The sequence below is a fragment of the Oncorhynchus masou genome, chromosome 12 (genome assembly GCF_036934945.1).
Source record: "Oncorhynchus masou masou isolate Uvic2021 chromosome 12, UVic_Omas_1.1, whole genome shotgun sequence".
NCBI lineage: Eukaryota > Metazoa > Chordata > Actinopteri > Salmoniformes > Salmonidae > Oncorhynchus > Oncorhynchus masou.
This window is the reverse complement of record NC_088223.1, coordinates 20,544,118-20,560,767: the sequence shown is the minus strand read 5'-3', so window position 1 is coordinate 20,560,767 and position 16,650 is coordinate 20,544,118. Positions and strand designations below refer to the sequence as shown.

The following is a 16,650-nucleotide window of genomic DNA, read 5'->3' as shown; positions in this document are numbered from 1 at the left end:
TGAGCCACTTGTGTGGGTTGTAGACTCCGTCTCATGCTACCACTAGAGTGAAAGCACCGCCAGCATTCAAAAGTGACCAAAACATCAGCCAGGAAGCATAGGAACTGAGAAGTAGTCTATGTCACCACCTGCAGAACCACTCCTTTATTGGGGGTGTCTTGCTAATTGCCTACAATTTCCACCTGTTGTCTATTCCATTTGCACAACAGCATGTGAAATTTATTGTCAATCAGTGTTGCTTCCTAAGTGGACAGTTTGATTTCACAGAAGTGTGATTGACTTGGAGTTACATTGTGTTGTTTAAGTGTTCCCTTTATTTTTTGAAGCAGTGTATTTAGTATTTTTTGTAATTTTAGACTTTTTGCAAATTCATAAAAAAATAAATACAGAAAAAACGTATTTACGTAAGTGTTCAGACCCTTTGCTATGAGACTCGAAATTGATCTCAGATGCATCCTGATTCCATTGATCATCCTTGAGATGCTTTTACAACTTGATTGGAGTCCACCTGTGGTAAATTTAATTGATTGGACATGATTTGAAAGGCACACACCTGTCTATATAAGGTCCTACAGTTGACAGAACATGTCAGAGCAAATACCAAGCCATGACATCAAAGGAATTGTCTGTATAGCTCTGAGACAGGATTGTGCCGAGGGACAGATCTGGGGAAGGGTACCAAACTGATCAATTGGAGGAGAAGGGCCTTGGCCAGGGAGGTGACCAAGAACCAGATGATCACTCTGACAGAGCTCCAGAGTTCCTCTGTGGATATGGGAGAACCTTCCAGAAGGACAACCATCTCTGCAGCACTCCACCAATCAGGCCTTTATGGTAGAGTGGCCAGATGGAAGCCACTCCTCAGTAAAGGGCACATGACAGCCTGCTTGGAGTTTGCCAAAAGGCACCTAAAGACTCTCAGACCATGAGAAACAAGATTCTCTGGTTTGATGAAACCAAGATTAAACTCTTTGGCCTGATTGCCAAGTGTCATGTCTGGAGGAAACCTGGCACCATCCCTACAGTGAAGCATGGTGGTGGCAGCATCATGTTGTGGGGATGTTTTTCAGCAGCGCAGACTGGGAGACTAGTCAGGATCGAGGAAAAGATGAATGGAGCAAAGTGCAGAGAGATCCTTGATGAAAACCTGGGGTGAAGGTTCACCTTCTAATAGGACAATGACCCTAAGCACACAGACAAGACGACGCAGGAGTGGCTTCGGGACAAGTCTCTAAATGACCTGGAGTGGCCCAGCCAGAGCCCAGACTTAAACCTGTTCAAAAATCTCTGGAGAGTCTTTAAAATAGCTGTGCAGCGCTGCTCCCCATCCAACCTGACAGAGCTTGAGAGGATCTGCTGAGAAGAATGGGAGAAACTCCTCAAATACAGGTGTGCCAAATTTGTAGCGTCATACCCAAGAAGACTCGAGGCTATAATCACTGCCAAAGGTGCTTCAACAAAGTACTGAGTTAAGGGTCTGAATATTTATGTAAATGTGATATTTGAGTATTTAAAAAATATAAAAATTCGAGAAACCTTTTTTTGCTTTGTCATTATGGGGTATTGTGTGTAGATTGATGAGGGGGGAAAACTATTTAATCCATTTTAGAATAAGGCTGTAACGTTACAAAATGTGGAAAAGTGAAGATGTCTGAATTCTTTCCGAATGCACAGTATTTCCTTGTGCCTAAACCATGTCCTTTACATACAGTCTGCTTGAGGGAGACAGAACAACACACTGCTGCACTGCACTATGTCGTCACTCTTTGTCTTGTTTCCTTGACAATGCTTCCCCCCTCCAGTCAGAGTCACGCGTTGACAGTGAAGAGGCTGCGCTGGAGGCCGAGGGCGGGCCAGGCCAGCCAGGGGGGCGGGGAAGAGGGCGAAGGCAGGGTCACAGCAGCAGACAGTTCCTGGGTGCAGCTGGCCAGCGCCAGGGCAGACCACTGTCAAAATCTTCAACGTCAACAGACTGGCTGTGTAGCTAGCGTTGGCTCTGGGACATTGACACCATTAGATAGTGGCATCCTGACACTGCTGTCTGCCTGGAGAGCAGAGCTGGGGCTGGTCGTTCACTGGGTCATTCCTTTCACCCTGTGTGACAGCCAGCCAGCTTGGACAAGAAAGCCAGGCAGGTCAGGTCTGTTGAGCTGCTTTCAGGATGCCCCCAGTCCAGGACTTCTCTGTTTCTCTGGATGGAACTCTGGTCTTTATTTTGACCCTGCAGTCATCATCTTCTGTACTCTTAAGGTCTTGGACAAGGGATATTAGGCTCACCGTTTCAGCATACTTTTATGTAGAAATGTATTCATTTGTTAGGGCTCAGTCAAATCATATTTGAAAGGCCTCTGTTTCTTTCATTACCATATGTTCTTTCTTTCTGATGTATTGCTGTCTCTTCATGTCCTTAGAAAATATGACACAGTACTGATACTTTTAATGTAAAAAAAGTAACTTATCTGAATGAAGCTCCTTTTGTAACCATAGATTGATTCCCGTGTGTTAGAACCAGTTGACCCCAATGACAATGCAACTGCATGACCTTGGTATCTTTCATCACACTGTAGCAAAATGTAATAGCATACTCTTGATATTGATATACCATACAATTTACTTGAAATATACTACTGATACTCAGTAGATACCCTGTAACTTCTCTTATGCTTGATACAGCAGTGTACTAGGGTAGAATAGGGTGACATTCTCAGGAACAGAACCAGAGGAAACAAATGGGCCATGGACAAAAGTAGTGCACTGTTTAGGGAATAGGGCTACATTTGGGACACAGACATGGTTAGGATTTACTGTACACGCAGCAGAGTGAGCCATGATTACGTGTTGAACATCAATTTGGTCACAGCAGAGTGTAAGTGTAGCCTCTAACTCTCTCTCTAATCACACAGCATGTATATGGAGACATTTTTCAATCTGGGGGCCCCTTGCCCTTGTGGGATATACAGTTGAAGTCGGAAGTTTAAATACACTTAGGTTGGAGTCATTAAAACTTGTTTTTCAACCACTCCACAAATGTAGTGTTAACAAACTAAGGTTTTGGCAAGTCGGTTAGGACATCTACATTGTGCATGACACAAGTATTTTTTCCAACGATTGTTTACAGAATATTTCACTTATATTTCACTGTATCACAATTCCAGTGGGTCAGAATTTTACATACACTAAGTTGACTGTGCATTTAAACAGTTTGGAAAACCCCGAAAATTATGGCATGGCTGTAGAAGCTTCTGATTGACATAATTTGAGTCAATTGGAGGTGTACCTGTGGATGTATTTCAAGGCCTACCTTCAAACTCAGTGCCTCTTTGCTTGACATCATGAGAAAGTCAAAATAAATCAGCCAAGACCGCCACAAAAGATTGTAGACCTCCACAAGTCTGGTTCATCCTTGGGAGCAATTTCCAAACGCCTGAAGGTACCACGTTCATCTGTACAAACAATAGTACGCAAGTATAAACACCATGGGACCATGCAGCCGTCATAGTGCTCAGGAAGGAGACGCGTTCTGTCTCCTAGAGATGAACGTACTTTGGTGCGAAAAGTGCAAATCAATCCCAGAACAACAGCAAAGGACCTTGTGAAGATGCTGGAGGAAACAGATACAAAGTATCCATATCCACAGTAAAACAAGTCCTATATCGACATAACCTGAAAGGCCGCTCAGCAAGGAAGAAGCCACTGCTCCAAAACCGCCATAAAAAATTCAAATTACGGTTTGCAACTGTACATGGGGACAAATATTGTACTTTTTTGGAGAAATGTAATCTGGTCTGATGAATCAAAAATAGAACTGTTTGGCCATAATGACCATCGTTGTGTTTGGAGGATAAAGGGGGAGGCTTGCAAGCCGAGGAACACCATCCCAACCGTGAAGCACGGGGTTGGCAGCATCATGTTGTGGTGGTGCTTTGCTGCAGGAGGGACTGGTACACCTCACAAAATAGATGGCATCATGAGGGAGGAAAATTATGTAGATATAATGAAGCAACATCTCAAGACATCCGTGCGGAAGTTAAAGCTTGGTCGCAAATGGGTCTTCCAAATGGACATGACCCCAAGCATACAATCAAAGTTGTGGCAAAATGGCTTAAGGACAACAAAGTCAAGGTACTGGAGTGACCATCACAAAGCCCTGACCTCAAAAATGTGTGGGCAGAACTGAAAACGCAAGTGCGAGCAAGGAGGCCCACCAACCTGACTCAGTTACACCAGCTCTGTCATGAGGAATGGGCCAAAATTCACCCAACCTATTGTGGTAAGCTTGTGGAAGGCTACCCGAAACGTTTGACCCAAGTTAAACAATTTAAAGGCAATGCTACCAAATACTAATTGAGTGCATGTAAACTTCTGACACACTGGGAATATGATGAAAAAAATAAAAGCTGAAATAAATCATTCTCTCTACTATTATTCTGACATTTCACATTTTTAAAATCAAGTGACCTAAGACGGGGAATTTTTACAAGACTTAAATGTCAGGAATTGTGAAGAACTAAAATGTGTTTTGCTAAGGTGTATGAAAACTTCCGACTTCAACTGTAGTTGTTTTTCAAGAGGAAAGGGAATTGGAATTGGATGACTCGGTTAACAGTGTTTAATGCTATACATTAGGGCATTTACACACTGTCATCTCCCATACAAATGACTCTAACTATTTGAATGTTTCTGTATTTCCACAGATGATTCATGATGGTAAAATATTGATATAGTACTAGACATTTTTTTACTATAATTTCATAACACTATGGGATCTGTTCAATCTGTATTGCTGAAGCGTTACAAGAAATGTAAAGGTAATTTCCTATTGAGCCGACATCTGCAGCGTATAACGTGAACTCAGTCTCTGCTAATGCGGGACATTGCCTTTACATTTCAATCGCGCTATAGCGCTGAATTTCCACAATATGGATTGAATAGAGCTCTAATTTGTATGGGCTGCTGTACCTTCTAGTCTCGGTACTGTCTTCACTAACACACGGTAGCCTAGCACACGGTATCCCACATCTGGGATATCCACACCTGAAAAAACACATCTAGGCCTACCACATGCCTGATGTCACTTTATTCTTACCCAATCTTCCATTTATACAGCTTGACCTTTACCGAGACAGTTCAGACTAAACATCTTTCCAGAGCACAGTAGCACCCTCTTTCCCTCCACACCAGTCATATACAGTAACTGCCTAACCAGTATCCAAACAGTATACTGTATCTTCCACACTATCAGTAGTGGTAATAGGCTACTGGGCTAGGCTAGCTGGGCTCGCAATCCCTTTGCCACAGGAGCTTTGCAATATGTATAAAGTATTGTTTGAATCAGTGCATCCCATTGAGACTTCCTGATCAGATTCCTATCGCCATCGAACAGAAAACAGATTATTACATAATACAAAATAGGCTTTGAGATCTGAGGTCGGAGCGAGCAGCTTGAAGTCTACAGAGGTCCATAGGTACAGTACAGTAGCCCATGAGGTTGCCTTGCTGTGGCCTCTGTCATACCTCCCATAGGCGACTGTTCTGGGCCTCTGAGCCCTCTGTCGAGAACCGACAAGGTAAATATTTGAGAGCATTATGGAAAGGCCTCTCTTCCTCTGACACGAGGACTCGACACACATTCCTTACATCCTGTTTGCTGCTGGGCCTTGACAGTTGTATTATTTATCATCCTCTACATACTGGGCTATTCATTACTAATGTATTAGCCTTTCTGGCTCTCTGTGTAATATGTGCTGATTGTAGACAGCTGAGCTCATATGCTGCAACCCGGCACGATTTCATTTTACCCCCACATCAAGGCTAGTTATCAAATCAAGCTTTATTTATACAGCACATTTCAGACATGGAATGCAACACAATGTGCTTTACAGGAAAAAACAAATAAAAACAATGACAATTTGAACTACACAACAAACATAAGAGGATAAAAAAACTAAATAATAACAATAAAAACTGAACAGCTAAAAAGCACACTAGGGAAAATCAAAGCTAAAAAGGTGTTTTAAGATCTGTTTGAAAAATGTCCACAGTTTCGGCACCCTTCAGGTTCTTTGGCAGGCTATTCCAAAGGCTGGGGTCATAGTAACTAAAGGCTGCCTCTCCATGCCTCTTGGTCCTAGGCTTTGGGATTGTTAAAAGGTCAGTGCCAGAGGACCTGGGGGACCTACTGGGTACATAACTTAAAAGCATATCTGACATGTATTGGGGTGCACAATCGTGGATTGATTTAAAAACCAATAGAATAATCTGAAAATTCTACAACTCACAGGCAGCCAGGTCAGAAACCGTAAAACCGGTGTAATGTGTGCTCTCTGTCTGGTCTTGGTCAGTACCCGTGCTGCAGCATTCTGTAGGTTTTTCAGTTGACCAATGGCTTTCTTGGGTAGACCATACAGGAGAGCATTACAGTAGTCAAGACTGCTTGTAATAAAAGCATGGATGAGTCTCTCTGTATCAGCCTGAGAGAGAAACGGCAGCACATTGGCAATGTTCCTCATGGTAAAAGCTTTTTTGGTCACATTCCTAATGCGTTATTTGAGAGATTGAGTTCAGAATCTAAAATAACAGCGTGTTTTTTTACATGGTGTTTTATATTTATTGCCCTGTGAATTAAAATGTTAAAATAGTTTATCTAGACTCAAAATTTAAAGCAAGAATGACTGGTCTGACATCGAACTCCAGAAATGTAAATATACCTTTTTTGAGAAAGGGCATTGGCAAGATTAGCACCTGTGACCTTCTGGTTCCTATCCCAGTGCCTAGTCCACTACGTCAGCAAAGGGGAGGGCACCAAACTAGTTTATTTCACATTTATAAAGCTGTTCAATAAATTAGTCATTCAGAATGTCAGAAGATTAGAAATATCAGTTAAGTATGTTGGGTAAAGTTGGGCAAAAAAAACTGCATCAGGATTCGAACTGGCAACCTTGGCCTTTTCTCAATTAGATTTGCTCAGCTCCTGCGTCCTCTCTCCTCCCTCCCAAAACAAATTTAGCTGGTTGTGCAATATATTTTATAGATAAAAGGATTAGTAGCATATCATTTTAAAATGTTTGTATGCTTTTCTCCTTCGAGAAAACAATAGCTGATTCAATGGGGATGTGGCAGATTTCAAAACTCTTCCGCGAAGGACTCCGGTAGGATACACTTGTGCTTTCTCGCCAAAAGGAGGCTTTCGAGGAGGACCGTCTTCCATTTACCTATTAATAAATTAACACACTGTGTCATAACCCGTGTTTAACACCCTCCAACCGGCTCCCTGCCAGCATTTTATTTATTTGACTCTCACCTGTAAACTCCTTCCACTAACCTGCCACTAAGCTCTGCCCACTGAGCATTCATCCAACCAATCAATTCGTCCTCCGGAAGTGTTCAGGAAGATCTGTAAATAATTGCACTCCATTCTTTGTGGTCATGCATTCATTTGGTCTCCTCCTAGAAGGGTTCTGAGGTGAAGAAACAAAGTAGCTCATGAATTCTTAAAGGTTCAATGCAGACTTTTATCTCAATATGAAATCATTTCTGGTTAACAATTAAGCACCTTACAATTAAAATGGTTTAAAAAATAAACAAAAATAGCTTCTTAGCAAAGAGCAATTTCTCAAGCAAGAATTTTGCTTGGACTGTCTGTGAGTGGTCTGAATGAGGATGGAATAACTGAAAACTAGCTGTTATTGGCAGAGAGGTTTGGATCTTCTTCTTTTTGGTCTATTATGAAATTTACTGCCTCAACTCCATCCCACCAAAACAGGCTGAAATTTCAGGCGGTCTTTTCAAACATCTCTTATACTAAAAGGACATTAACATAAATGTCACAGTATTATTCCAACTTCAACCTCATACCTCATTCTGATTTTTCAGGGGGTGCTGCAGCATCCTCAGCACCCCTACTTCGTGCAGCTATGCATAAAACACAGGATAATCACAATTTTGAGTGCCCTGGGCCTTTAAACAACCTTGCCTTGTGGATAAAACAGTTCTTTTAATTGCTGTTAAAATGAAGATAACTAAACTCTAAATCCCAAATAACAAAAACATACACTGTGTAAAGAGCAGTAGCCTAAGTTTGAACAACAGTACATCAATAGGTCTTTGAATATGGGCACAATGACACAATCTCTGAAGTTCTTGAACCTATTTTCCACTTTTAATAGATAAAAACAAACATTTTATGGATTTATTTTCAGTCTCACTTTATTTAACGATGATGTGAAAAGTAAAGGCTGTCCATAACATTCAGACTATTAAAGAAGAAGGCTGTTCAAAACCCCCGATAACAACCAATGGTTCCAAAATGTTCTTGTGTTCCAGTGTGATACTTATTTTATACAAGTTTTCATATTTATCTCAACTGTACATAACATAGTTACAGATACTGTAAATAAAAAAGTTTCCATTGAGTTCCAAGTATCATCGTGGGTGTTGTGAACGTCAAGATTTTTTATGAACATAAAGATTTGTATATATAGTTCTCTATCTTTCTGGAATAAGAAAACAAGTTATTGCCCCTCTCATACATATATTTAGCATTTAAAATAAGGTTAATATTTTTTATTGAACTTAAATTCTAGAATGTTTGTATGGTATACCACATATGAAATTGACAAAAACAGTTACAGAATGAATCATTTTATATATATTTATCATATTCTTATATTTTGGGACATATAGATTTTCCAGAAACCCTAATGACAATATATACAAATATATGAATATATATATACAGTACCAGTCAAAAGTTGGAACACACCTACTCATTCAAAGGGTTTTTCTTTATTTTTACTATTTTCTACATTGTAGTATAATAGTGAAAACATTCAAACTATGAAATAACACATATGGAATCATGAGGTAACCAAAAAAGATTTAAACAAATCAAAATATATTTGAGATTTTTCAAAGTAGCCATCCTTTGCCTTGATGACAGCTTTGCACACTCTTGGCATTCTCTCAACCAACTTCATGAGGTAGTCAACTGGAATGCATTTAAATTAACAGGTGTGCCTTGAAAAGGAAGGTCGTGGTATGCAGAAGATAGCCCTATTTGGTAAAAGACCAAGTCCATATTATGGCAAGAACAGCTTAAATAAGCAACGAGAAAGGACAGTCCATCATTACTTTATGACATGAAGGTCAGTCAATCTGGAACATTTCAAGAACTTTGAAAGTGAATTCGCAAAAACCATCAAGTGCTGTGATGAAACTGGCTCACATGAAGACCGCCACAGAAAGGAAGACCCAGAGTTAGTTCTGCTGCAGAGAATAAGTTCATTAGAGTTACCAGCCTCAGAAATTTCAGCCCAAATAAATGCTTCACGGAGTTCAAGTAACAGACACACCTCAACATCAACTGTTCAGTGGAGACTGTGTGAATCAGGCTTTCATGGTCAAATTGCTGTAAAGAAACCACTACTAAAGGACACCAATAAGAAGAAGATACTTGCTTAAGCCAAGAAACACGATGAATGGACATTACACCTGTGGAAATCTGTACTTTGGTCTGATGAAACCAAATTTTAGACTTTTGGTTCCAACCACAGTGCCTTTGTGAGACACAGAGTAAGTGAACGGATGGACTCTGCATGTGTGGTTTCCTCCGTGAACCATGTAAGAGGAGGTGTGATGGTGTGGGGGTGCTTTGCTGATGACACTGCCAGTGATTTATTTAGAATTCAAGGCACACTTAACCAGCATGGCTGCCACAGCATTCTGCAGCGATACGCCATCCAATCTGGTTTGCGTTGTTGGACTATCATTTGTTTTTCAACAGGACAATGACCCAACACATCTCCAGGCTGTGTAAGGGCTATTTGACCAAGAAGGAGAGTGATGGAGTGCTGCATCAGATGACCTGGCCTACACAATCACCCGACCTCAACCCAATTGAGGTGGCCAACAAGTGCTCAGCATATGTCGGAATTCCTTCAAGACTGTTGGAAAAGCATTCCAGGTGAAGCTGGTTGAGAAAATGCCAAGAGTGTGCAAAGCTGTCATCAAGGCAAAGGGTGGCTACATTGAAGAATCTAAGATCTAAAATATATTTTCATTTGTTTAACACTTTTTTGGTTACTACATGATTCCATATGTGTTATTTCATAGTTTTGATGTCTTCACTATTATTTTACCATGTAGAAAATAGTAAAAATAAAGAAAACCCCTTTCATGAGTATGTGTGTCTAAACTTTTGATTGGTACTGTATATGTGCTTTCACCTTTAAACTGAAAGAAACAGAAGAACTGAGGAATACAGAACATTAGCATAAATAAGCAGTGTATTATGAGTTATTATGAGCCCTTTAATTACCAAAATTGCATTTGAATAACTTTGTAGATGTTGAGCATTTCTAAAAATTAATAATAGAAAATTAGGGCACATTGCAAAGCAAAGTAACAATACCTGATAACCAGCATTTGGCATTTTGTAATAACAAAAAAAAGGGACACAGGTGCCGGGAAAGGATTTCAAAAATATATATGTTATTGACCGTTCTATAGGTTCGTTCTGATATAGCTAGCCAAAGCTATTAAGTGTTGTACATTTGTATGGCACTCAGCATCTTGCAGCAAGTGTAATGCTGCATGTAATTTACATTATATTGTATAGGGGGGGATTTCTCACAGAATTGTGGCTTTGACATTGACTGATTGATGATGTACTCTTGAAGAATGTGATCAGTCTGCGGAACAACAGGTTTGCACAATTAAAAGCAAAGTAAACAAGAAATACAACATTTTCAAAAAAAACTGACTTGGAGTGAAAAGAAACAACAGAGTGAATTTGTCATGACAGTTGCAAAAACAGAGGTTACTCTCATGTGAATATACATTTTATTTCATGCCATCTTGAGAAAGCCAAATACCAAATATTCCATACGTACATCGACACCATCAGGGTATCAGCAAACTTTACAGAATCACATATAATGTAATATATAAAATGTGTTTTTTTCTGAATGAACAACCAGACCCAGTGTCTCACTTATGGAGGAGAAAGAAACCTTTTGGCTTCATGGAAGGTCTGTGCTGCTGTGTTGCTGCTCTGGACAGGGTTTCCTTAGCCCCAATTGGCTCCAGGCTAGGGGGAGGAGCTCAGACAGGAGTTACATATACATGTGTCCAATAACAGACCTGCTCCTCCCCTACCCATCGCTCGTCCTCCAATGGGTTTCTTCTTTGCGGTGGCTGACAGACTTCATCAGTGTTCAGATGCCAGGTCCAGCTCACAGAGCAGCCCACTCTCTGGAGTGGAATTGTCCCCTAGTGATCTATCTATCCCACACTGTACTGTATGTCCCAGGTGTTGGAGCGTTGAATGAGAGAAATCATGACAGCTTGTACAATTTACAGATGGGTTACAGATGCTTGTTTAGTTTAGTTTGCCCAGCCCCCACCCCCAGCACTACCTACCTACTGCAGTATACTGCTGTATACTGTGGCTCCTGCAGGCTACAGGATACAACTACAGGCACAGTGCTCAACAAACGTCTTTTAACCAAGACACCAATGGTGAAATATATGCTGAAACAAATCTATTTAGACTTCTAATGATGATACGTAGCTTATTCATGGATTTTGTCCACTTTTGTGTTTTTTTTTGTGACAACAGTTGTACAAATAAAATAACGTTAGCTAGCTATGTCTACGGCCCTTTTTACAACAATAAATGACCTTTGGGCCGCCTACACAGAAAAACATTTTAAAAGCAACCATGAGTTATGTTCCACTGTTGCTAAGTGGCAGGTGATTTTTCACAACATCACTGTATAGTAGACCTGCCACGATATACAGATGCTTCTCTCCCAGTCTGTGGTGCCATTGTTTCGTTTACTGACAGTGCTGGGGTCTCCTGGATAGGGTTCACATACAGCTCGCATGCATCTTCCACTTGCCATTTTGGTCATTGAAATTCAGATTTACTGATTGAAACAACTTAAAACTTCATTTCACTGTTTCGAAACTACCAATGGAACCTAACTGACAAACACACTTCCTTGTCACTCTTCACTATCTGCATATATTTCTTGTCAACAGAACTTCTTCCCGAGTTTTTAATCTCAGTTTTGCACCACTTTTGATGCTGCCTGACCATGCACCTATTTCATTGACTTATGAAACATATGGTCATTACAAAGCCTCTCCTTCAGCCTCACAACAGTGAGGGAACAGAGCTCTGGGTGCTGCGTTGGGTGGTCCCCACTCCATACATAGAGTGACATGACAGTTTCTGGACCATTTACACTGGTGGGGCGAAGACAAACCCGTTGTAATGGAAGCTTGCTGGTCTTCAGACTGATCTTTGGCAAAGCCTTGTCAGGACACCTAACACCACTAGGATACGGTGAGTACTTTACCTAAAGGTGTGTATCTTTCTGTGTTTGTGTAGGTGACTATTTGTTTGTGTTTATGTCAACACAGGTACTGTACATAGAGTTACATTACTATTAGTTCCTGGAAATCTTTTCTGTTTGGTTCTGTTGCCCTCTAAGCCCAGAATGGCATTAACCTGTACTGTAGCATGTCATGCTTGTTTGGAGACAAATTAAACTATGGTAGTTGAAACATATTAAAGACCTATGAAACGGGATAGTATAATCTTTAAGAAAAACGAATGGTGCAAATTTAGCAAAGTGGAAAATAAGCTGTGTGAAAGTTAAAAGAATTGGCCGCTGGTGCCTTACTTCTTGCCAATGGCCAATCCATTTAACATAATTAACATACTACAATGATGAAGTAATATTACACAAACCAATTTGTCTTACATTTTGCTTTGTAGGATGCCAGTTTTTAAGTTTTTATGTGAGTTTTTCAGGACCTACGCTGACACAGACCTGCCCTCCATCCACCCCATATGTTAATTCACAGCATACTCAATCAAAGCTTACGGTAAGTCAAAGTCAGTATGATATTTACATGTTTGTTCACAACGGTGAATTTTGATGAATCCTACGTCAGTCCGATCTGGAACTCCTTTGTTCCTATAGTAACACCTAACACCTTCTAGGCATTGAAGTAGCGAAATACTCAAGTTTTGACAAGTTCACACATAGTCAAGTGTATGGCAAAAGGAAAAAAACAACAACATAAAACCTTCCGAAGCAGATACGCTACTGGTCAGGTCTGGTCCTCCGCTGCCGGGGAGGGGAGGGGGGGGGGGTTGTAGCTGCGGTTCGTGTCATCATCGTTTGTAAGGTCCTCTGTACCCTTTCCCCGACCCACGGTTCTAGTGAGGGGGTCTAGAGACCGAGGCATGAAGAGTGGATAAAACTTCCCCCTCCCTGGTCCAACGCACATATTATTCCACTATCCCTGATGACCTCAGTCACAGTCTGCTTGTTGTTGTTTTTTACACAGATGTCTTTCTTGGTAGCGCCAGGGGAAACTGATGCTCACAGGCCTGAGACCATGACCCGGTAGGACGGTGGCATGTGTCTGTGCCGCGGACTGGAGCTGGGGCTGGGGTTGGGGCTGGTACAGCTGGCGTCCACCCCCCCTATGGAGGGTAGGTAGGCATGGTGCAGGATGGGCAGCTGCAACGACAGCCTGCGCTGTATGCTGTGGACGGAGAGAGAAAGAGAGAGAGACGTGGTGATGAGTGACATAGCATGTTAAGCATAATTAAACATCATTATATTCACCAAAATAAAGGTTTACATTGAAGGATTATTTCTCCACAGTGTGCTGTCAAAGTGTGAAATGAATATGTATTTCTAAATCTCTGTGGTGCTAGATTGCATACAGACTGTACATACAGCACAGCTTCTGTATGTGCTGTTTTACTCTCAATAATTGAAATTGGCTTTTTGTACACCAGCACGTGTGATTAAGTTGAAAGTTTTTTTTAAAGCTCTAACTCCAACAATGATGCAGTAATCAATATCAATGTAGTACTAAAAATAACATGGTAGAACAAAAACACACAAGATATAAAAATAAGAAGAACAAGATAAAGTAAGTAAGCATACAATAGACAGACCCAGTTCCAGTACCGTATTTACAAAGTGCAGGCATACTGGATCGATATGTATAGGGGTAAGGTCACGAGGTATCAGGATATATGGTGAAAAGAGTTGCAGCATCATATATGATGATTGCATGTGATTGTGTGTGTGTGGAGTCAGTATAAATATACAGTATGTGCAATGAGGGCCCATGCCAAACCTTTTGAACCTCCTGAGGGGAAAGAGGGGCTGTTGCGCCTTCTTCACGACTGTACGTGTGTGTGTGGACCATTTTAAGTTCTTAGTGATTTGGAATCTGAGGAACTGGAAGCTCTCGACCCAATCCACTGCACTCAACGCGATTTAGTACCCTAGTATGGGTATTCCACCACGGCCAGTGACTTCTCACTTCTCACTGGCATTACCACTCACAGTCAAAGAGACTTCCTGGTCCCTTCACACCCCTCTCCACCCCCCCCCCCCACAGTAACACATCAGGAGTGGGGGTCTTCTTCCCACCCCAATCCCCCCTCAAGCATCACTGGCCATAGGAGAGAACTGGGACGAAAGTAACACTTTTAGTTTTTTTCCTAATTACTCAGAGATCGATAGAGCTGGAGACACCAAATGTTATGACACACAACTTATACAGGTCCTCTACCATTAGCAACTGTAGTTTCATTTCTAGGGTAAATGAGTTGAAATGAAATAGACCGAGAACAGAACTAGTGTAACGTTACTTTTGTACCTGCAGGCGGGGCGGGAGTAACACAGCCTTGGGATGGAAGTAACAGCTGGTGAGAAGTGCACACTATCTGTCTTATCTCCATGTTTTGTCTCTTCTGGTTTGTAATGCTCATTACGTTCAACCAATGTACTATCAGACAACATTTCATGTTTGTGTCAATTTGAATAATCATTTTGCCTTACAATATTAATCCCCAAAAAATCTCACTTTAATAGGAATGTCGTAGGAGATCATTTTCACTATTTACGTTGAGTATTCATGCTTAGCCCTATTCGTACCCTACTCATGCTTAGCTCCAGCTGTCCTTGTCATGTGCCTTACTTGTGTTTGATAGAATAAACCCCTTCATTCTCTTCACAAATGGAAATCTTATTATGCTTATCACATTTCCATGTCTTGTCATAAGGTAATTGACCACCAGAATCAGAAAGATATATATTATTAACCACTGAACTGTTGATAAAATCTTACGTGAGAAGCTGACCATCAGGTCAATTAAGGCATAATTCTAATGTCATGTATAATTTTCAAACATTCAGTAACTTGTTGATATTTTGCGAACATTATAAAAGCAATATGAACTAGAGGAGATAATGGGCTGTGCTTTAAGTTTTATTTTATTCCAGGTCATCAGTTTACATTGCGTTACTTTCACCCCACCCATCTCTCCTGTAACTTTTACCAGGCTAACACCCAAGACGAGCTAGCATGATACATAAAACCTACAGTGTAATCAGAAAGTATTCAGACCCCTTGACCTTTTCCACATTTTGTTATGTTTTAGCCTTATTCTAAAATGGTTAATTAATGAAAAAGCAAAAACTGTTTTTTGTTTAGAAAATGTATTAAATATAAAAAAAACTATCCAGACCCTTTACTCAGTACTGTGTTGAAACACCTTTGGCAGCAATTACAGCCTCGAGTCTTCTTGGGGATGACACTACAAGCTTGGCACACCTGTATTTGGGGAGTTTCTCCCATTCTTCTCTGCAGAGCCTCTCAAGCTCTGTCAGGTTTAGCTCTGGCTGGGCCACTCAAAAGACATTCAGAGACTTGTCCCGAAGCCACTCCTGCGTTATCTTGGCTGTGTGCTTAGGGTCGCTGTCCTGTTGGAAGGTGAACCTTCGCCCCAGTCTGAGATCCTGAGCACTCTGGAGCAGGTTTTCATCAAGGATCTCTCTGTACTTTGCTCCATTCAACTTTTCCTCGATCCTGACTAGTCTCTTAGTCTGTGATGCTGAATAACATCCCCACAGCATGATGCTGCCAGCACCATGATTCACCGTAGGCATGGTGCCATGTTTCCTCCAGACGTGACACTTGGCATTCAGGCCAAAGAGTTCAATCTTGGATTCATCAGACCAGAGAATCTTGTTTCTCATGGTCTGAGAGTCTTTTGGCAATCTCCAAGCGGGCTGTCATGTGGCTTCCATCTGGCCACTCTACCATAAAGGCCTGATTGGTGGGGTGCTGCAGAGATGGTTGTCCTTCTAGAAGGTTCTCCCATCTCCACAGAGGAGCTCTGTCATCGGGTTGTTGGTCACCTCCCTGACCAAGGCCCCTCTCCCCTGATTGCTCAGTTTGGCCAGGCAGCCAGCTCAGGAAGAGTCTTGGTGTTTCCACATTTTTTCAATTTAAGGATGATGGAGGCCACTGTGCTCTTGGGGACCTTCAATGCTACATCATTTTTTTGGTACCTTTCCAGAGATCTGTGCCTTGACACAATCCTGTCTCGGAGCTCTACGGATAATTCCTTTGACAGGTGTGTAACTTTCCAAACAGACTAAACAGACCAGGCCAGGGTTTGGGGTTTGAGAAGTTAATGAGAGAAGTTAAAAATTCTTCCTTTAAAGCTTTTTCTTAATCTAAAGGGACAACCTAGATTTGAGCCAATGTCTTAAGTACTCCAATTTTGTGAAAGTGACACATTTTCATTTTCGTCAAAAACAACTT

The 16,650-nt window shown here is 41.2% G+C and overlaps 1 protein-coding gene across 1 annotated transcript in view; it reads right to left on the bottom strand.

The window, feature by feature from the left end:
• Nucleotides 1-13,167: 13,167 nt before the first annotated feature.
• gabbr2 (gamma-aminobutyric acid (GABA) B receptor, 2) overlaps nucleotides 13,168-16,650 on the bottom strand; it is a 405,067-nt gene continuing 401,584 nt past the window's right edge. The window contains exon 19 of the mRNA XM_064979858.1: nucleotides 13,168-13,563. Within this exon, the coding sequence (XP_064835930.1) occupies nucleotides 13,398-13,563 (166 nt within the window). The 3' untranslated portion in view covers nucleotides 13,168-13,397. The remainder of the gene's footprint in view (nucleotides 13,564-16,650) is intronic.